A 23194-nucleotide genomic window follows, 5' to 3' on the forward strand; every position below is an offset into this window, starting at 1 on the left:
TGTAATACTTTGAATATGGTCATTCTTTTCTTAACAAAATGAAAAACTTGCCTTTACTTGGTTTTGGGAGTCTGTATTCTAGATTTTCTCCTTCTTCACTGTCTACTTATCAAGTTTTCCTTACTCATTTTGCTTCATCTCGCTGACCACTAAATGTTGGCTGGCTGCAAAGTTTCAGTTCTTTGACCTCTTTCATTTTGATTCATTGCCTCAATGAAATCATTAAGTTTCATGGCTTTAAATGTTTTTATTTTATTTTATTTTATTTTTTTGAGACAGGATCTTGCTTTATTGCCTAGGCTAGACTGCAGTGGTGCCATCTTGGCTCACTGCAGCCTCTGCCTCATTGGCTCAAGCAATCTTTCCACCTTAGCCTCCCCAGTAGGTGGGACCAGAGGCTTGCACCACCATGCTTAGCTAGTTTTTGTATTTTTTATAGAGACAAAGTTTTACCGTGTTGCCCAGTCTGGCTTTAAAGGTTTTTTATTTGCTGATGGCTTCCAGATTTTTATCTCTTGCTTAGACTTTCGGCCCTAGACTTCATACTTCATACCTAGACTCATAATTGGGTATCTAATAAGTATCTAGAACTTTTCTCCAAAATTGTGCTCTTGTTCTTCCCCTGAGCCTACTTCTCTTACACTCTTTATGATCTTAGATAACGACTAGTCCTTATTTTCTAGTGAAAACCCTTGACATTTTTTTTTCTGTTAAACCCCATATCAGGTTTTTTAGCAAATTCCATACAGTACACCTTCAAAATTTATTCAGACCTTCTTGCTGGTAGATTGCAACAGTATCACTGCTTCTACTCTTGCCTCCCTGGAATCTGTTATCAACATAGCAGAGTTACCTTGCTAAATAGCAAGCACATTATTTCTGTGCTCAAACCCTTGGTGCTCTTGTAGTTTCCCATCTCATTTAAAATCTGAGACCTTAAAATGACTTACAAGCCAGAATCTATGTAACCCCCCGTGCTAAGCATTGTTTCTTTTATCTCATCTCCTACTCCTCTCCCTCTCTCACACTCTGTTCCAGCCAAACAGGCTTCTTAGAAAACACCAAACTCACGTTCTTGCCTCAAGGTCTTTTTATTTGGTGTTTCCTCTGCTTAGAATAAGGTTTTCCCCAGATAGCCTCATAACTTGTTTTCTCATCTTTGGATCTTTCGAATGTCGTTATCTGAGTGGGCCTTCCCTTGGATACCTTGTTTAAAAATGCAGCCCCTTTTATACATGCACACATATTTACATCTACATTCTGTCTCCCTATCCCCATTTCCTGCTTTATTTCACTCTGTAGTGCTTACTGTTACCCAGCTATCAAATATATTTCACTTTTTTATGGGCTTCACCTGTGAGGGCAGAAACCTTTGTTCAACTGCTGCGTCTCCAGTGCCTAGAATAGTGCATGGCACGCAGTATATGCTTAATAGAAATTGAATGAATTGAATGCTTAGACTTTATAGAAAGTGAGGCCAGCGCGGTGGCTCACGCCTGTAACCCCAACACTTTGGGAGGCCGAGGCGGGTGGATCATGAGGTCAGGAGATCAAGACCATCCTGACTAACACAGTGAAACCCCGTCTCTACTAACAATATAAAACAATTAGCTGGGCGTGGTGGCATGCACCTGTAGTCCCAGCTACTCAGGAGGCTGAGGCAGGAGAATGGCATGAACCTGGGAGGCGGAGCTTGCAGTGAGTGGAGATCACGCCACTGCACTCCAGCCTGGGAGACAGAGTGAGACTCCATCTCAAAAAAAAAGTGAAACGAAGATATATATTTGATTTTATATAATTCATATTTTTAGAAATCCATTATTTCAGACTTTGGAAAAAGAATTTTGATCTGAGAATTCCTTTTTATAATTGCCTGAAATCTTTCCTTGAGACACACAACCTGAGTGCAAGCATGGTGGTGCTGGCCCAACTCCTGATCTTTGACTTTGCCCTCATTTATCACCTCAATTTAGTAGAATGGGGTGATTTGACATAGAAGGAATTCTTTACGAAAATGTAAAATGCAGTTGATGTGTTGGTTTTAAGTCTTGGCACATCACCGGGGGTAGAGCTACGGGATAGAAGGAAGACCTGAAGTAGTGTATGTGTGTTGAGCAAATTATGTATGATGCAGGACCATCTACTCCTTGCTTTTTTATGGTAAACCCAGTAGGGAATAAAGCAGATTTTATTCTTCGTTTTTTAATTGACACCACATAGTGCTGTGATCGTTTTTATCGGCAAGTCTGACATTTATAAAATTGGTATGTAATTCTCAGCATTTAGCTAAAATAGTCATGTTAACAATATTGAATTAACAGGTATTGTAAGAAATAAGTTCTGAACAGAAAGAATTATAAGAAATAATTATTAGAAATTGCCAAAATCTATTGTATACTAAAATAGTGTAATTTGCTTTTGTTTATGAAGGTTAAATATGAGTGCCTGGCAGAGGAAATTAAAATAGGAGACTATTACCTGAGATTACTATTGGAGGAAGATGAGAATGAAGAAAGTGGATCAATTAAGAGATCGTGAGCTACTCTGTATATCCTGTTGCATTTGTTTTCACTGTTGATTTCATGGTTATTTCTATTGTGAACTTTTTTTTTTAATCTAGGTATGAATTTTTCAATGAGCTTTATCATCGCTTCTTGCTCACCCCAAAAGTAAACATGAAGTGTTTATGTTTACAAGCCCTTGCTATTGTTTATGGCAGATGTCACGAAGAAATAGGACCTTTTACAGATACCAGATATATCATTGGAATGTTAGAGAGGGTAAGGATATCATTTAAGGAAATTACTATTTGATAGTGTCACTAGGGTATGTGTTAAATTTTAAAACTAAATTTAAATTCTGTTTGATCACATTATTACTGTAACTTTCTGCATTCATTTTTCTGTAATTTATACTTACTTAAATCTGAGTTAGATGAATAGGAAAATGAATAATGGGTTAGAATTTGTCCATGTCGCTTTATGTGTTTCAGTTACTATTTTCAAATGACTTTAGTTGACCTACTAGTCAGTCTTTAAGTATGGATGAGTTGGACAGGTGTATAAAAGAAATGGTGACTTCTAGAGTTGTATGTACCTCTGATTTTCCATTTTGGAAAAATCTTAATTGATGCTAGCATACTAAATTTAGAAGTGTGAAGATAGCAAAAACCTTTTAAAACTACAGCGCTAACCCTCCAAAAAAGAAACCTTGAGTTAGCACTTTACAAAGAATTTTATACAGTTTGTCAAATAAAAAAATTAGTGGACATGGTGGCATGTACCTGGTGGTTCACCTGGAAGTGGGAGGATCACTGGAACCCAGGAGGTTGAGCAGTGAGCTGTGATCACACTCCATCCTGGATGACAGAGCAGGACCTTGTCTCAAAAAAAAAATTTCTTTTTTTTTTAAGAATTTGTGATTTAACACTAGAACATGGTGAAGGGGACAAATTAATTCATCATGCAGCTTATTTGATTGCTACCTGTTTGTTGCAGTGTATGTTTTATACTTTCTTTTGTGTTTACATTCCTTTTAAAGTATCATTTGGACCAATTTTTTCACTTACTTCAATTTTTACATATGTCCTTAAAGCTATATATTAATCTGTTTGATGACTTTACAATGTCTGCCTTTCTAGGGAAATTAGACAAGTTATATAAAGTTATAAAGAATGTAATTTTCAGGATTCATTAAGGAATTGCAGTAATTGACAGATTTCTATGATTTTTCTCTTTAATGTTTAAAAGATGGCATTACTTATGGGCTGTTGGTTGATTTTGTCTAGTAATAGTAATAGCTTAATTTGTATTTCTATTCAGTTCTGACCAGATTCTCATTTATTTCAATAGTGCACAGATAAACTTGAACGAGATAGGTTGATTCTCTTCCTTAACAAGTTGATCCTTAATAAGGTACAGTAGTTTCGCATACATACATTGTTATTTCCAAGTCATATAAGTAATGTAAGATAAACTCACAGTTTGGGTTGATTATCCAGGGAGTGTTCTTTTCTGTCTTCTCCTTTTTAGACAAAGTTCTGTGTGCTCTAACCTGGAGGGAAAGGGTTTTGTCAGTATTCCCTGTATAGTCTGTCTTAATATTATGGGTGCAGAATGAATGAATGATAATAAAATTCTGAATGATGAATAATGGATGACTTTTAATACATTAAAATGATCTTGAATAATAAAAATTATTACCTTATTTTTCTTTAGGGACTCTAGGGCTAAATTTTAAGTAAAATATATGTTTGACATAAAATGGAAAGTCTTTATCAGTATACATTTTGTAGATAAAAAGTAATTGGAAGTTATAAATTAGTCATTTTACTGTTTTTGAAGACATTTTAATAAGTTCATGCTCATTTCGAACAAGAGGAATTCATAGTTGTAATATATGCAATTAATTCACAATTTATGTTGAAGTGTAAGCAGATTTTCATTTCTTAAAACTTGGATACTAATCCCAATTTGTGTAGTTTTATTCTTAAGTAATGCAAATGTTTTAAACTGAAGTGTAATTATAAGTACAAAGAAATTTTAATTGAAATTATAGTCTCTTCTAAGAAATTACCAGTTATTTTAAGTTTAAGAAAACAAACTGGAACATTAAAGGATTTTTTTAATATAGCAGACTTTATTTCTGATATAGAATAATCTGTTTATTAAAAAGACCTTGGCAGAATAATTGTAAAACCAGAGTTTATCATTGACAGTCTTCAGTTTGTTTGCTCTTATTTTTATGGGTTGTTTTTTCTTCAGAACATATTTAAGTAAAAATTCTTAAGTGATCTCTTTGTAATACAATTTTGCCCTTTTAATCAATTGGAATTCAGGTTCCTTGAACACAAAATGCTGAAAAGACCAAGTAATACCAGTTGTATCAATTATTTCCAAAGATTCCAAGCATTCTCCTCTTCGAGGACCTTGTAGGTGGTAGTACCTATTGGGAAAGGTACTGTTGGGAAAGGTTTTAGATTATGAAAAATGTTTAGATTACGAAAAAAATGTTTTCTTCTTCCAGAAAAATGTTAAGGATCTCATGGATTCAAATGGAATAAGAATACTTGTGGACTTGCTTACCCTTGCACATCTCCATGTAAGCCGAGCTACAGTACCACTGCAAGTACGTATCCTTGTTTAGGTTTTACAAACTTAACATTCTTTGAGTATAATTTTGAAGTCAAAAGAATCATAGAAATCTGAAAATATATGGTCAATCACATATTTCTCCAGTAATTACAGAGTACTAGTTCTCGGAGATTTCACACAGAAAATGTGAAACCACTGTAAGAACAATCCAAAATGGACAGTAACGATTGAGTTTTATTTTTTCAATTAAAGTAACTATCTCTAATACGGCTTATCTTGAGGCAGTGTGACTCTCAGGACATAAACGGAATTCATTAGATATGTAACTAGTACTTTTAACATTGGCAAGCAGTAAGAATATGCTTTGCCTTAAAGGAGTCTGGACACCTTATTGAAACCCCCAAGAGGACTGATACTTAACTTATAGAAGAATCTATCCTTAGCTCATTTGATTTTTTTTTTTTTTTTTTTGGTGTTTTAATTTCCTGATGTAAGGAGATGTGTCATGTTAGATTTCATGTGAATTGTGACCGAAAGTGCTAATCGAGTATTTAGTATATGGCATATTCTGTTATATACCATTACAACAGGTACTGTTCTGGTACACATATAATACATTAACTTTTTGAATCCCCCAACAGCCCTTTGAGGTGGTTACTATCCACGTTTTACAGATGAGGAAACTAAGGAACACAGAGGCTAACTATCTTGCCCAAGGTCACCTGATAAGTGGCAGAGCTACAGTTAAGACCCAGAAGTCTGTATGCTCATAACAGCTTTGCTGTACCTCTCTATATGAGCCTAACTGAAAGCTGATAATTAATGGCAGTATTTAAAACATGTTATTTCATTCTCAAAGAAACTGATTGTAAGAAAAAGAACAGGCTGGGCATGGTGGCTCACACCCATAATCCCAGCACTTTGGGAGGCTGAGGCGGGAGGATCGCTTGAACTCAGGAGTTCAAGACCAGCCTAAGCAACTTGGCAAAACCCGTCTTGACAAAAACAAAAAATTAGCCAGATGTGGTGGCACACACCTGTAGTCCCAGCTACTTGAGGGGCTAAGGCAGGAGGATTGTATGAGCCTGGGAAGTCAAGGCTGCAGTGAGGCATTTTTGTGCCATTGCACTCCAGCCTAGGTAACAAAGTAAGACCCTGTCTCAAAAAAGAAAGACGAAGAACGTAAGAATCATGTTGTGATAAAATAACCCAACTACATAAAAATTTTAACATAGATTCTTGTAAAACATTGATAGAGAACATTGTAAGAATTATTTGTAGTAAGGGTAATAGATAATAAATTGAGACTAAGTATATAAAACCACCGAAAACTAACTTTGCTGTTAGCATTTTAATGCTTTGATCTCAGATACTTACTGGAACTCTTAGTTGGAGTTTTTCCCCCAAAAGAACTTTAATATTTTGAGCATTATTGCTTAAGATTAATGATACATATCTATTTACATAACTATTTGCAATATTCTTTGCTACTAAAATGTTAGTGTCCTTGGTATTTATTGATGACCAATGGGGAATGTAGATGTCACTGAATTTAGCTTAGATTGCTGAGTGTGAACTTAGGAAACCATTTACTTCAAATGTATATTAATAAGGAAATAGTTTTTTTGGACTGTTAGGTTAGGCATTTTGTCTTGAACTCTTAAATCTTAAAATAAGGTCACTTAAAATTTCAGGTTAGCTTTTAAAGGAATATAAACCCCTCCAAAGTACTGCTGTGCAACTTTGTTTTATGACATCTGGTCTCTTAGTTTTCTGCCTTGGAAAATAATTTAAATATTTTTTAAACTTAGAGCAATGTAATTGAAGCTGCTCCAGATATGAAAAGAGAGAGTGAAAAGGAATGGTATTTTGGCAACGCAGACAAAGAAAGGAGTGGCCCATATGGATTTCATGAGGTGTGTATCTTGGAGAAGCTTTTTGTGAAGGTCTCAGCATTTCTTATGCCCTCCTGCTTAGCACTTACAGAGGTGTGGAATATTTTAAAGCTGTCATTTAAATTCCTGTTATTAGCTCCAAGGGCCCTGCAACTCAGTTTCCACGTGAAAAATGGAGAACCAAACATACATATAAAATTACGCCTTCAAGCCTTGTTTAAACGCTGTGGTTATGGATGTAGCATTCAGGTTTTTAGTGACTTTAATGTAATAATTTCTGGCTGTGTATAGTGGCTCACACCTGTAATTCCAGCACTGTGGGAGGATCGCTTGAAGCTGGTAGTTCAAGACCAGCCTGGGCAACATAGCAAGACACTGTCTCTATTAAAATAAAAAATAATTAGCTAGGCATGGTGGTGCATGCCTATAGTCTCAGCTACTTGAGAGGCTGAGGTGGGAGGGTCGCGTGAGCCCAGGAGATTGAGACTGCAGTAAGCCATGATCACACCACTGCACTCCAGCCTAGGCAATGAATAGCAAAACCCTATCTCCTAAAAAAAAAAAAAAAAAAAAAAGCTCTCTTAGTACTTATGTCAAACTATGTTTCTATATGGTATGAACAAGTAAGTTTTAGTATACAGTCTAAAATTCATTGAAAATTACTCAGTCCAAGAACTAAGGACAATTTTCCTTTTTATCTTGATATTTGATCCTGCCTCCAATCTTCAGCCTCCCAGGCTCATTTTGAATTGGGGCAAAAATAGTTTTATAGAGGACCAACCCTTCTGCTCTCATATAATTTAATTAGCACTCCACCTATCATTTTTACTCCTTCCAGTATTCTTTATGCTCTGCAGGTTGACAAAGTGGTGGTAGGTTGTTTTTTTTGTTTTTTTTTGTTTTTTGTATTAACTAAATTTGGGTTCCCAAAGGCCTGTCAACAAAACTTGGTTTTCCTAAAATAGTGTACTTGCATGTTTGTTTCATAATTTAGTATGTATTTACTATAAGGTAGAAAACATTAGTGAAGTTTTTCATTTTATTTTGTCTGTTTGTAATAATGCCTTCCATCCATTAAGATGCAAGAATTGTGGACCAAAGGAATGTTAAATGCAAAAACCAGATGCTGGGCTCAAGGCATGGATGGATGGCGACCACTTCAGTCCATACCCCAGCTTAAGTGGTGTCTCTTAGCCAGTGGACAGGCTGTCCTGAATGAAACTGACCTTGCTACCCTTATATTGAACATGTTGATCACAATGTGTGGATATTTTCCAAGCAGGTAAAATGTAATTGAATGTTTTCATGGATAATTGATATGCTTCTGTAGTAACATCATAGAATCAGTCTGGTGGTTTAAAACAAAGATTCCTATTTATGGCCTTGGAGGAATGCTGCTTTGACCTTTGGCATTTTTTGAAACGGATATAAAGAATTTGCAAATTATATTAATAAAGTAACTAAAACAGCTTTCTCTGGGAGATTTCAAATAATATTACAAAACTGAGACTTAACATTATTTTAATTTCTGTGAATTGGTGTGAATGTTTTGAATTATACATACTGCAGTCCATAGACAGTGGTGAATGCCAGCTATTGATCTGACAGGCTAGCTGTTTCTGCTATAGAAGGCAAGTGTAGGCCCACATCTTGCCCCACTTGACCCGTAAAGGTGAGAATTTGTTCTCTAAGTCATAAATGTAACGCTTGCATGGAACTTTTTAATCTTTATGAGATATTTACATATAAATCATTTTGATTCATTACTGTACTAAAGATGTCTTGTGATGGAAATTACTGAGAAATTGTCACATATTTTAAAACACTTGAAGTTTTCATGGTTCCAGTTGGACTCAAAAGTTATACAGTTAGTATTTAGAAATAAGGTAGCATTAAAATTAAAGCAATACTTAGAAAATACCAAACATAGTTAAATCAAGGTTTAAATTTATGTAACAAAGTTTGATATGCCCTTTGGGGGAAAATATCCACTGACAGTGTGTTGGACAACACCAAGTTTAATCAATTAAATAATAAATAAGAGTCTTTGGCTCTTCTAGGATACTGTTATTCAAGGAAATCTTATGGAAGGAAATGAAGTCATATTAAGCAGCCAAATAGATTTAAACCAAAATACCTAATCATGTTCCCAGCTGTATGAGAGCTTAGTCTTCATTAACAAAAAAGTAAGGTAACTTGCTTCATGCCTAGTAGAATGTCATATGCTCTGAACATACAAATTTTAATAAATACATTAAATGTTGACGTGAGAAAATGTTTTCTAGGGATCAAGACAATGCCATCATTCGGCCTCTACCCAAAGTGAAAAGACTGCTGTCAGATAGCACTTGCCTTCCCCATATTATTCAGGTGAGTTACTTTTATGTAATCAAACTAGGAGCAATTTTAAGAATCATTTTCTCTTAATTTTATTATCAGTACCAGTCTTTGTTTTGTTGCAGTCTATTCCATTTTCAAAAAGCCTAAACAGGCCAGGTGTGGAGTCTCACACCTCCAGTCCCAGTGCTTTGGGAGGCTGAGGCGGGAGGGTTGCTTGAGTCCAGGAATTCGAGACTACTTTGGTCAACATAGGAAGACTCCATCTCTACAAAAAAAAAATAATAATAAGTAAATAACCCCCAGGCATGATGGCACACGTCTGTAGTCCCTGCCCTTCGGGAGGCTGAGGTGGGACAATTATTTGTTCCCAGGAGTTTGAGGCTGCAGTGAGCTGTGATCATGCCACTGCACTCCAGCCTGGGCAACAGAGCAAGACCTTGTCTCAAAAAGAGAAGATTTGAATTACATTCATTTCACTTAATTTTTTATTTTTTTAATTTTTTTTTTTTTTGAGACAGTCTCTCTCTGTTGCCCAGGCTGAAGTGCAGTGGTGGGATCTTGACTCACTCCAACCTTTGCCTCCCATATTCAGATGATTCTCTTGCCTCAGCCTCCCGAGTAGCTGGGATTACAGGTGTGCACCACCACACCCAGCTACTTTGTATTTTTAGTAGAGAAGGAGTTTCCCCATGTTAACCAGACTGTTCTCAAACTCCTGGCCTCAAATGATCCATCTGCCTTGGCCTCCCAGCGTGCTGGGATTACAGGCGTGAGCCACCACACCTGGCTATTTCACTTACTCTTGAGTTGCTGAATATGCTGCAACTAAAATCAAACTTTTGATTACATAAAATTGAACCTAAAAATGAGAAGTTTCCAGATTCCAGAAATGTGCTAAAAGAGTTTTATTTTTTACCTATTTTTAAAATCACACCTCTTTAATATCTGAAAAGTGATTTACTCCAGTTTGTGGTGTATGTTGATGTTGTTAAGACTACTGGGAGGCACACCAGCAGGCCACAGGGGTGGACTTGGTGGCTTATATCTTAAGTAGTAATCACAGCAGTCTCACTAGCTTCTGCCCTAGATTTTGACTATTCTTAATTATGTTTTCATTGATACCAATGATTCAGAGCAGTGAGTTGGAATTAATACTATGCTGAGCATATTTCTTAAAAGGTTTCCAATCATCCCTTTTTCTTTTGCATTATTCTGCTTTTTTGGAATTAAGCTATTTAAACTTCAGATTAGCATTAAACCCAAATAAGTCAGGTCCTAGAGACTTCAGGCAAATGTTTCTATTAAGTTCTATGCCAGTAATTTGTGCCATTTGTACCTTTCAGTTGTACATTGGTCTGCAATGGGAGAGAAGAGTTAACTCAGTTTATATATTTTTACATTCACTTATTTACTACCTAAATACCTATGTAAGTCATTGATGCTGTAAAAGACTTCTAAATACAATACAATAATGCCCTATTTTTTTTTTTTTTTTGCCAATTTCTGTTATTTAAGCATACTCACATTTTAACATTTCTGTGCTTTTCTCTTGTGGACATTTCCATTCAGATCCTTCAGTGAAAAAGCACTGCAGTTATTGAGGACTCTAAACTATTACCACATCCCCCTCCCCGTGGGGCCATGTGGCTGCATGTGTGAGGTGATGCAGAGAGAGGAATGTGTTCTCCTTGATAGACCCTCTCAACATGTGGATAAAACACCACACCCAGAAGATCAACCTCTCCCATTTTTCTAAGTCTTACGAAACTGAAAGGAAAAAGTAAATACAAATGGCATTAAATTTCAGGCTAGGAAGGGTTGATTGAAAAAGTTTTAAGAAATGTACTCAGCATAACATGAAGCTTGGGGGAGGGAGGCTTTCTTTTAATTAACCAAAAATTTTCAGTAAGATCTGAACAACGTGATTAAAGATATTTGTATTGATAAATCTAGCTTCTTTGAACAGTATGTGACTCCTTCTTTTTTTTTTTTATATTGAGTTAAAAAATATTTTTAAGAAGTTATTTTTATTTTTCTCTTAATTTTTTATATTCTGGGAGACCCAAATCTTGCCCAAAGCACAGTTAGGTGGCTATAGTACTTTCCGGGAACATTATCTTCATTGGTTGGAAAGGGATATCTATAATTCATTTGACTTTAAGAGCAGTACTCATTTTTACCATCTGATAGAGCTTCAGAATTTTTAGAGTGGTCCAAGATACAGTGAGTCAGTGTTCTCGGTTTTCTATTATAGTGATAGTTTGAAATACTCTGGGGGTGTGTGTGCTGAATAAATGTTCTAGGTTTTCTGGTATAGTGACAGATTGAAATACGGTGGGTGGTTGGGTGTGTGTGCGCGCTTGTGTGTGTGTTTGCTGCTAATTCCCATAATGTCAAGTCTTGAACTACTGCCATTAACACTAGGGAAAATCCTATATGACTGTATGTTTCCTTTTTAAAATATGTAATAGTGTGAAACGCTTAATCTAAATACCTTATGGAATACATAAGATACCAAAGCACAGAGAAATTTGAGTTATTTACTTAAAAGACACATAGCTGTTTAGTCTCACATGAGTGTAGAACTTTAGCCTCCTAATTTGAGCTACTTACTCTTTATTGTAAATTTATTTATTTATTTATTTGTTTATTTTTTGAAACGGAGTTTTACTCTGTCGCCCAGGCTGGAGTGCAGTGGTGTAATATCTGCTCACTGCAACCTCCTCCTCCTAGGTTTAAGCAATTCTGCCTCAGCCTCCCAAGTAGCCGAGATTACAGGCACCTGCTACCACGCCCAGCTAATTTTTTGTATTTTTAGTACAGATGGAGTTTCACCATAGTGACCAGGCTGGTCTTGAACTCCTGACCTTGTGATCCACCTGCCTCAGTCTCCCAAAGTGCTGGGCTTACAGGCGTGAGCCACTGCACCTGGCTATAAATTTTTTTTTTTTTTTGTACTGGGAGCATTTGACCCAAAACTGAGGATTCATTGGAAGCAGGTGTTTATAGAAAATTGGAACGACACCTTTATTAAGCTTCATAGATAAAACTTATTAAATGTTTATCAAAAGTTTATTGATAGCAATTCTGTATGGTTTTTAATTAGCCCAGATTTATTAGAGTAATCCCAGAAATTCCTGTATTTGTAGCTCAGATTTCTAGAGGCCACATCTTTTGGTAATTTCTGGTAGCAGATGTACTACCTGATACTTGTTTACCCTCTTGCCTTTTACCTGCACTTCTGGATCTACTTTTTAGGCTGTTTCATTGATCGTTATTTTCTGCTCTGCTCCTTGAGTTCTCAAGAAGCCTTCAAGGGATTCTTATGTCAACTCAGCTGAATTGAAACAAACCGAGAAGTCTTTTTAGGAAGATTCTTGCACAAGAAGCAATATTACCTGTAACGTTATGACAAAACTAGCTTCAGGCATGTTTGGGCTTTTCTGAATACATTTTGATCAACTCTCAATTGATTTTCTGCATTAAATATTGTAGAATGAATCATTTTTCAAATCTGTTGTGGGTCTGGTAGATGAGCTTACTGACTCCCATGGGTTTTTATTTTATAACTTACATAAGGAGCTATAACCTCAGCATATGAAATAAAAAACCTAAAGTGATGATGCAGGTTTTTTACAACCCAATGAAAACATGTTAATTTTTTTTCAGCTACTGCTGACCTTTGACCCTATCCTTGTTGAGAAGGTTGCTATTTTGTTATACCATATCATGCAAGATAACCCACAGTTACCCCGCCTTTATCTGAGTGGAGTATTTTTCTTTATCATGATGTACACAGGTTCCAATGTGCTTCCTGTTGCTCGGTAAGAACTTTAAGGGTAATCTATTTAAAAGTATTATTTGAATTTTACATGGACTGATTTAATTGAATTTTTTGTGAGTACATCATTGTTTTTATTAAGATTCTCATTATAAAGGCTATTTAAGTAATGTCTAAAGACTTGGAAAGTAGAAGGATGGGGGAAAATTACTCAGAATTGTACCACTATACCACATCTAGCATAAGAATGTATTATCTAGTATTTAAGTATGTATTTAATATAGCCATATTCATATTGTACATGCAGTTTTACATTTTGCTTGCTTAAAATTTAATAATTTTTTATATTGTCACATAGCTTTAATATGACTACACTTTAAAAATCTTTCTAGTTAAGTTCTTGCCTTATTCAGAAATTAAATAATTTGGGAATATGGATTTATGTGAGTGGCCATTTGTGAGTTTTATTTAGCTGTAAAAGATCTAGTCTTTAGAAAACTAAGGTTACAAAAACTAAATCGCTTTTTATATCTGATAGATAATTCATTTTTCTTTCTAGATTTTTGAAATACACACATACCAAACAGGCTTTCAAGTCAGAAGAGGTAAGCCAGATTAATCCTCTGAATACTTAGCCCTGGGTCAGCTGTTTTGGCACTGTAAAGTTTCCTGAGCTGTGTATTATGTTTACGAGATTATAAGGACTTGAGGGCAGGTATTGTTTTACTCTGTTCTTACATCGTTCGTGGTACCTTGCACATATAAAGTCTAAGGTAATATTTTTAAAGGAAAATAAATGTCGCTGACCCGTTAGACTTAATATTGAGATTGCAGCTGTGAATTATAGCCTGACACCTCCATGAATATAAGTTGTTCTCTGTATAAGGTTTAGATTAGTGATTTTCGTAAATAATTCACCTGAGTCTTACGTTGTCAGCTAAAATTCAGGAAGACTTCAGCCTTTTTGTTCAGATCCCAAAGTGGCAGAAGTGCTAGGTTTCTTTTTCGAAGCTACTCAGTTTTTCATATGCTCTCAAGTGTTCTTGTCATTTTACTGAGGAGTTAAGCTAGGAATTAAAAGAAGAACAAACAAACAAAAAAGACTTATTTAGGTAGTTTGGACAATCTAAACTTAATATCTACATTTTGCAAAGAGATATTTATTGTTGAAACTGAAGGGTGTTTTGAAATACGTTCAGCTTTTCATGGAGCATGGGCTTCTTTTTGGATCAGATAGAGCAGAATAATAAACCAAAACCAGACCACTGTTTAGAAGACTAACCGAGGGATGCTGGCACCACCTTGACAATAGACACTAAATTGTATGTTTTATAGAGCAGCCAGTGAAGCCCTAGAAAGTGACCCATTCGTCTAGTATGAAAGATGCCCATGGCAGCATAATTTCCACAGCTTTATACAAATAGAAAATGAGAATATAAACAAGTTAAAAAAGTCTCTAATGATAGTACCTTAATTAGTATTAGACATTTGGGCATTCTTTTTCTTCCTTATTTCTGTGCCATTATGCATAATGTAATTTTTTCCAAATTTTATATTAGAAATGATTTATATCATTTCAGCTAACAGTATTTTGAATAATTACAGCAAAACAGTATTTAAAGCACAAATCTGGATGTTTGAATTACCAAATAATAGTATTCAAGAATACAACTAGCAATTCTTTACCCAAAAGTTTAACAGATAGTGAATTTGTTTCTCTTATTAGCAGAAAGCCTGAAAATATTCATCTTCTAATTTGTCTTTGCACCACATGATAAAACCATGTTTGGGTTTTTTCCCTTGTCTCTTTGTTTTATCCTAGATAAGTAAAATGTCTTAAATTTTCCTAGAAGGAAATAAGCATTTATTTGTATAAATCCTAGCTAGCCCTTGGGATTTTATTTCCATTGAATAAAGAAATGAGTTTAAAATTTAGTATGATCATTATCCTGACCCCATTTGGCCTGCCAGAGGATATGGACTTCTCAAAACAGTTAATTATAATTACTTTAAGTAGAAATTCTCCATCTAGATCCTAGCTACATTTCATGAGGACAGGCTCTTAATGATCTTCTGAACTTATTTTTGAAAACAGAAGCAAGTACAGGTGGGACCTATAGCCAACAATATAATGCAGGATAATTGATGTAAATCTTTGTGGGATATTCCTCGTGTTTGTCCATTACTGTTACACGTGGTCAAAGGCCAGTTGTCCTAAATAATACTGGCAGCTTGTGACACTTAAAGCTAAGACTGCTGCAGTACCAGAGGCTGTTGATTCTGCCTTAGAATGCCAAGCCAGTTTGTACCAGATACCTTCCACTTCACATTTTGCTGTGTTTCCATCTACATTCTCAAAGCATAAAAGCAATTTGTTCCAATTGTGTTCCTTTCTTAAAGTGTTCTCTAACCATAAATCATTTATTAGAAAATTGAAAGATAACTTTAATGTTTTTGACTACCTTTTGTTTTGTTTTGTTTTGAAGACAAAAGGACAAGATATTTTTCAAAGAAGTATACTTGGGCACATTCTACCTGAAGCAATGGTTTGTTACTTAGAAAATTATGAACCTGAAAAGTTCTCTGAGATTTTTCTAGGAGAATTTGATACTCCAGAAGCAATCTGGAGCAGTGAAATGAGGTAAATAACCAGTTGATTGATTGATTTGTATTTTATAATTTAGTCTTTGCTGCTCTCCATCTGCTTTAACTTCTGTTAAAAGACATGTTTTCACTAGATTTATAATCTAAAATGACAGTAATCATTGATGCCAAATCAAATGATGGATTTCGATAAGGCCTTAAGGTTTTCTCTGTTCTAACAAGATTTGACAAAATTGCTATTACCTTAACAGAACTTTGTATAACAGTAGGGCCTACCAACCACTGGTACTTCTTAAATCAGTTTATAGAACTAGTAAGATTTTAGGTAATGAACTGATAATATATATAGGAAATTGGGATAAAATCAAGACATACTTCTGGCTATTTGGAAGTAGGACTATACTCCCACTAATTAAAAACTATGCCTACATAATTTGGATCAATGGATCAGATCAGAGATACCCGAAATTATTCTAGAATGTGGGCTCCCTTACCCCAACACCTTTTGTCCTTAATCTGGAGGTTAGCATTCCTAAGGTATGTCTTTATTGGCGGGGGAATGCCATAGGAGAAACCTGTGGAAACACAGAAAAAGGAAAGTGTCAGAAGCAGATGACAATGCCCAGCCAGTTTCTGTTCAGACAAGGCTTGACACTTCATAGTTCCAGTGTCAAGGTTGTCTCTTTTTGGAGAACCCCTCAATTCCCCTAGCTAGATGGCATTAGATCTTCTATGTCAATCACTGATCCTCATCAGACTGCACACACTCCATGCCACCTGCTTGTTACCATTTGACTTGTTGTCCTATGGGCTTGTCATGTGTTAGCCACCAATTTGAATATATTCTGTATGGCAGTCATATTTTTCATTGGGAAAAAATATGTAACAATATTAATAAATTAGCAACACAGTTCTTCTGTGTAATATTTTTCTCCTGAGATTGGCTAATATAAGGCCCTAGCTAAAAGATGGATTGCTCTTTGTGCTGATAAGTTTCTGCTTATCTGAGGCCAGATCCTAGACTACAGTAAGTTAGTTGAAATAAATACCATCTAGTGAGCTTCTTTGGATAATAGCAAGTTTGAGTTTCCTAGCTACACCCTCATGCATTCAGATGCATACCATTTGCCCTTCTAATGGCTGATTTTTTAATAGGAAGGACTGAGAGTATCAGCCCTTTTCTCTATGATCTTCTTTACAGATAAGTATCATAGATAAGTTTTTTCCATGTTTGTACAATAAAATGCCCAAAGTAACATATTTAAAAGCTCTCATTTTAGGATAGTAATTGAATTATTCTGTAGATGATTGATACAACTATCTTGCATGATTATGTATCTTAACCTTCTCTTTAAAGTAATCCCTTTATAAAACTTGACTGGAGGTTTTTATGATTATAGGCGCCTCATGATAGAGAAGATTGCTGCCCATCTCGCTGATTTCACACCTCGCCTTCAGAGTAACACAAGAGCACTTTATCAGTATTGTCCCATTCCTGTGATCAACTATCCACAACTAGAAAATGAACTGTTTTGTAATATTTATTACCTCAAACAACTGTGTGATACACTCCGGTTTCCAGATTGGCCAATTAAAGACCCGGTAAGTCAGCAGTTTAATTTGTGCCGCCTTAAGCCACAAAAAAAGGCCTCTAAACACTTCTGGGTATTTTGTCCTCCTGCAGTAAGAAGGAGAATAGCTTTCTTAAGTATTCCTTCTTAAGCACTAAGCACTGTGCAACTCTGAGTATAGTTCATTATATTTGGGTAGATCTCACGTTGAAAGATAATTTTTTAAGGGAGTATTAAGAATATTGCAGTCTTTATCTTTTGTGACAAAGACAAAACAAACTTCATGCAGATAACATAATTATATGTATATAGTATGACATACTAGAATAGCTCGGTGGAAGCTTGTCTTTATCGCAGGTTGATGAAGCTCACAGATGTTGGAGTTAGCCAGTTTGGGATTGAGTTTCAACTGGGCCATTAATATTTAATAACTCTATTTAATATTCAGTACATTGCTTATTTGTCTAAACCTCAGTTCTCATCTCTAAAATATTGGTAATAAAAGCAGCTATCTGGTGGTGTTTGTGAAGATTATTAAGAATTCACATAAGCATAATTCCTGGCACACATAAGAGGCAATGAGTGTGACCTCCTCAATTATAAAACAGTATGCACTGTTGGCCGGTCCAGAGGCTCCTTGGGACCCCTCTAACCTGAGCCTTTGTATATGTGTGGGCACCTGTGCCCATGTTGTTCTGTTACCGTGGTGGAACTTATACCATTATTACCATCTAAAAGATTTCAGAATAATCGCCATTTGTACTGCAAGTCACCGCCTCTTTACAGTGCAGTGACCAAAAAAACACAGGTAGACTCGGGTACTTATTCAGGATTCAACATGAGATACTAGATATGGGCTTTTTAGTCAGACCTAGGTTTTAATCCAGCTCTACCACTGAACTGGGAAACATGCAGCTAGCTCTTAGAATCTCAGTGTTTTTATTTATTGATGAAATTTTAGACAAGAATTAAATTTGATAGTCTGTAAAGTACCTAGCTCCTTGGCTTGTAGGCAGGCAATAAATATTAGATCTTTTTTTCCCGTTTGCTAACCAGATTCCCTTGTGTTCTCTATCCTTTACATTTGTTTGAATGCTAGCACACCTATAATTATGTTAGATCACCTTGAGAAGCACACCACAATATACTGCTTGCTTTCTTCCTACAGTGTATCATCTAATTTTGATGTCTTTCATGGTTTCTGGACACTTTAAAAATTAAAACTTTTAGGTTTTATCTTTCACCCATAAAGATAACATGTAAAAAAAAAAACCTTAATTCTTCCTGGGTTTAATTTGAAGCCTAATATATAACACAAATTGGCAGAGAATTAAAAAAAATTTTTAAATAGAGGAATATTGCCTTGTAACAAATACCTTGCTCTGCCTAACTATATAGCAGTGCTCAGGTGATTTTGGTTATTTGTATTTCAGAAAGCTGTTAATTGGACAGCTAAAAGTATCCATTTAAATAAATACAGCACAATGATTCTATAACTTAAAAATTAGACTCTGAAATAGTTTTACTTTGATATAAATTTTAATCTTTTTGTCTTGAAGGTTAAGCTACTAAAAGATACTCTTGACGCCTGGAAGAAAGAAGTAGAGAAGAAGCCACCTATGATGTCAATAGATGATGCTTATGAAGTGCTTAATCTGCCTCAAGGACAGGGACCGTGAGTTTTCAGTACAGTAGCAAATGTCTGTCCCACCTTAAAGTATCAGTATCGAAGACTAAGTTATATTTAAATCAGTCATTTTAAAATCTTTTGCCTGTACTTTGATATGTACACCTTGGGAATAACCATATGGAACTATATCTGTGTGACTTTGATTTATTGCAAACTTATTAGCCAAATTGTGTCCTCCTCTTCTTGCTGGCACATTCATTTCTCTATTAATTGGAAAAATGTATGCCGAGTACCTGGCACCATATCTAACACACAGTTGCCATTTCACATATTCATTTTTCCCCTTCCTTTTGTAATTTGTGTTACACATGTGGAAGAGATTTGATAGCAATATGCCTAGGACACCAACTGACAGATTATGAAAGAATGCAGGTTTGTCTTATCAGTGAAGTTCTATGGTAGACTAGGTGTGTTATGGAAAAATTGTTTGAAAACTTAAGTATAGACTAAAACTGTATATTTTATCAAGTATATTTTGTCAAGACTGATATAATAACTTAGAATTATAGAATTTGAAATTGGCATTTTGGACATTTTGACAAGTTAGTGGATTTTTAACAATATATTTTGTAGTTCTTCCAACTCAAGTATAATTTCATAATTTAAAGTGAATGCGTAGGGAACTTACAGGTTTTATCTTTACGGGTGAAAGATAAATATGTATCTTTACATGTAAAAAAAAATATATTAAAAAACCTTAATTCCTCCTTGGGTTTAATTTGAAGACTAATATATAATCATATACAGTTCTTGATATAAGTAATATTCTTAAAATATTTTAGATAGTTTTGTAAACATTTTTTCTTGTGCCTTACTATACTCATAAAACAATTTTCCTGTTTAACAGACATGATGAGAGCAAGATTAGGAAAGCTTACTTCAGACTCGCACAAAAGTACCACCCTGATAAGAATCCAGAAGGGAGGGTATGTACTGCTGTTGGAATTAGGGCATTGGGCTGACTTCCTCTTGCTCTACTGTTATTTAGTAGGAGAAAGTATATTACCTTTTGTGCCAGTACCTGCCTCATAATATATACCCAGTGTATGTTTAATAAACTTCTAACCACATGGCCATAGCTTCTGCATGGATGATGCTCCCTCAGTTTACCAGAAGAGTGGCCTTTATGACTAGTAACTTACAGGTTTTATTGTGTCTCCTTATCCACGTCTGTTTGAGAATTAACTCTAATGGGCAATCATAAGAATAATTGAAAATAAGGAATGCAGGGGAACTTAATTTATTTGTAGGTTGTAGGTGATACCATTGCTATTCAGATTGCTTTGGGCAATTTATGTAATTTTTTCCAATGACATCCAATTTCATATCACTCTAACTGAAAAAATAGAAAATTTGGTTCAGATTTGAAATCATCATTCCCTGATGCCGCCTCCTCCAATGAAGTTTCATAAAAGATGAAATCACATAAGAACCACCAAAACCAGGACTCTGTTGCTAGAAACTTGGAATAATTTCCAGTGGGTTCAAGGTCTGGTTTTCACTGGAAACAAAACAGAGACAGTATTCCTGAACGAGAAGACGTGACATTGAAAAGATCTGACTTTTATATGTTTAAGGTATTTTTAATCAAAACCCTAGGGGGTTTTTTGAGAACCTCATGTTAATTCAAATTCATCTAGGAGAAAAAATAAGAAAGGAAGAAATTTTGAAATCTCTTTTAAATTGCTACACTTAACTTACCAGATATTATAACACTTCATAAAGCTACAATAGTAAAACAATATGAAACTGACATAAGAATCAACATATACATCAACCAAACATACAGTGTAAGAGTTAAGAGCGTGGAGTTAGGAGGCCGACTTGGCTGTACCTCTTAGCTCTGCCAGCAATTGATTTTGTGTCCTTAAGCAAGTTATTACATCTAAGTTGCAGCATCCTCATGTGAAGAATGAGGATGATAATGGTACATGGTTTACATGGCTGTTTGAGGATTAAATGAGATTATGGCATTTAGCACAGTGCTTAATAAACAGTAGCTCATAATTTTTGTTATATAGATGCAATCTGTCTGTAGTATGTATGAGTTTAACATGATGTATTTAAGGATACATTTAATATTCTTATTTGAAGAATTTTTCAGTAAATGGTACGGTGATCATTAGACAACTATTTGAAACAACGTTTCACCTTAACAGTATACCAGCTAGATTACAGTTGGAATGAATTCCTTAATATAAATAATAAAATAATGGCTAAAGTTACTGATAAAATACAAACCATGTATCTTGTTTAAGTTGAATTTTGGGACGTTCCAAATTAGCATTAAATTATCTTTGGTTACATATAGGACATGTTTGAAAAAGTAAATAAAGCATACGAATTTTTATGTACCAAATCAGCAAAAATAGTGGATGGACCAGATCCAGAGAATATAATTTTAATTCTAAAAACACAGAGCATCCTCTTCAACCGTCATAAAGAAGGTAAGATGTCTGTTCTCAGATTTTAATTTATCCTCCAGCTAACCCTATCACAGCTAACCCTATACCATATTACCTGTTTCTACAGCATATTTTAATAGATTTAGAATTATTGTTGCAAAAGACTCTTGGAATTGTGTTTTAAATAAAGGATAATGTAGTTTTCTAAAGAAAGGTCTAAAATATTTGTTTTATATCTTCCCCTTCATACCTATGTTTTTCAGTATTTTGCATTTCTGACATCTTCGTTCTATGCAGTTATTTGGTTAGTTTTTGTGTTTAGCCATTTAGCAGCAAACGTATTAAATGAGATCTAGAATGGAATCTGGAATTTAAAGATCATTTCATGTTTTTCTTAAATGACATATGAAAGCCTATCATAACTTTAAAAGCCTCTCGGCCGGGTGCGGTGGCTCAAGCCTGTAATCCCAGCACTTTGGGAGGCCGAGACGGGCGGATCACAAGGTCAGGAGATCGAGACCATCCTGGCTAACACGGTGAAACCCCGTCTCTACTAAAAATACAAAAACTAGCCGGGCGAGGTGGCGGGCGCCTGTAGTCCCAGCTACTCCGGAGGCTGAGGCAGGAGAATGGCGTAAACCCGGGAGGCGGAGCTTGCAGTGAGCTGAGATCCGGCCACTGCACTCCAGCCTGGGCGACAGAGCGAGACTCCGTCTCAACAAAAACAAACAAACAAACAAAAAAAAGCCTCTCAAGGTTAAAAACACCAATAGCATTCAGGATTTTTAAAAGCAGTAGAAACTTCAAATGATGATGTACTTCTCATATGTTCTATTTCCTATTGTAGCTCTCAGGACCCTCTAGTCCTGTGGGACAGTTTGAAGAACACTGGTATAGATGAAATAGGTATGATTCCACATTATAGGATTATCCAGTGTTTGTGGGGCCATTTGCAGTAGCCCTAACAGTAGCAGTCCAGAAAGCCAAGAGTACATTCAAAACGTCCCCCTTTGTTGGTGATGAGGGGTTGGGTTCAATATAGCAGATGTCCATTGGCTTGGGAACTGAACTTGATTTACAGCACAAAGTGGGAGAGCCATTTGCAATGGGATGTTGGGAGAGAAGGAAGAGGACTGTGGGGATTTGAGATAAGCATGGAGAGTGTTGGATAACTAAAGACAAGAGATGGGGTTGCAGTTTAAGTATTGGAGGGGACAGCCTGAGGATCTAGCAGTTGGATTATTAAAGAGAGCACTGATTAGTTGATTTACTTTTACATGAGTTTAACAATAAGTTTATAATACATTTTAGTTATATAGCATTTACCACTAATCAGAATGAGTTTAGAAACCTTTTTCAAAACCCTTGGTTGTCTTTTAATGCCGATAACTAAATTTTTAGCCACAAGATACAATTATGGCCCATACTGGTTTCTCTGTTAACAAGGTCATCTTTAACTTTTCCCAAGGTGGAGTTATATCCAAGAAGCTCTGAGGTGGAGGTCCTGATCCAACAGGACTTAGTTACTCACTGTTCTTTCCTACCATGTATGTGTCACTTTTTTTTAAGGAAAATTAGGACCTGTTCCAAGGGACCTTTTTTTAAAAAGCCAGTTTAGAAATGAGTTTTAAGGCAGATTATTGGTCAGCCTCAAAAGTCAATAAGATTTATGCTGATTTCAATTTGGAATTACGGAGATACTTTTAAAGTCACAGCCAATTAATTTGCATCTCTCTGCCTAATAGGTTAGATTGAAAAAAGAATATGGAAAGAAAGGAGTAATTAGGCATGTTGGTTTACTAGCTTTCACTTTTA

General features: G+C 35.5%; 1 protein-coding gene across 1 annotated transcript in view; it reads left to right on the forward strand.

The window, feature by feature from the left end:
• The window catches only part of DNAJC13 (DnaJ heat shock protein family (Hsp40) member C13), a 120121-nt gene that overhangs the window by 56631 nt on the left and 40296 nt on the right, over window positions 1-23194 (forward strand). The window contains exons 23-36 of the mRNA XM_010380216.2: window positions 2431-2534; window positions 2621-2780; window positions 3852-3914; window positions 5026-5127; window positions 6905-7009; window positions 8068-8270; window positions 9274-9358; window positions 12998-13152; window positions 13669-13714; window positions 15596-15750; window positions 17114-17315; window positions 18844-18959; window positions 19822-19900; window positions 21286-21421. Coding sequence (XP_010378518.1) covers window positions 2431-2534; window positions 2621-2780; window positions 3852-3914; window positions 5026-5127; window positions 6905-7009; window positions 8068-8270; window positions 9274-9358; window positions 12998-13152; window positions 13669-13714; window positions 15596-15750; window positions 17114-17315; window positions 18844-18959; window positions 19822-19900; window positions 21286-21421 — 1711 coding nt within the window. The remainder of the gene's footprint in view (window positions 1-2430; window positions 2535-2620; window positions 2781-3851; window positions 3915-5025; window positions 5128-6904; window positions 7010-8067; window positions 8271-9273; window positions 9359-12997; window positions 13153-13668; window positions 13715-15595; window positions 15751-17113; window positions 17316-18843; window positions 18960-19821; window positions 19901-21285; window positions 21422-23194) is intronic.

Source organism: Rhinopithecus roxellana, chromosome 1 (assembly GCF_007565055.1).
Source record: "Rhinopithecus roxellana isolate Shanxi Qingling chromosome 1, ASM756505v1, whole genome shotgun sequence".
NCBI classification, from domain to species: domain Eukaryota; kingdom Metazoa; phylum Chordata; class Mammalia; order Primates; family Cercopithecidae; genus Rhinopithecus; species Rhinopithecus roxellana.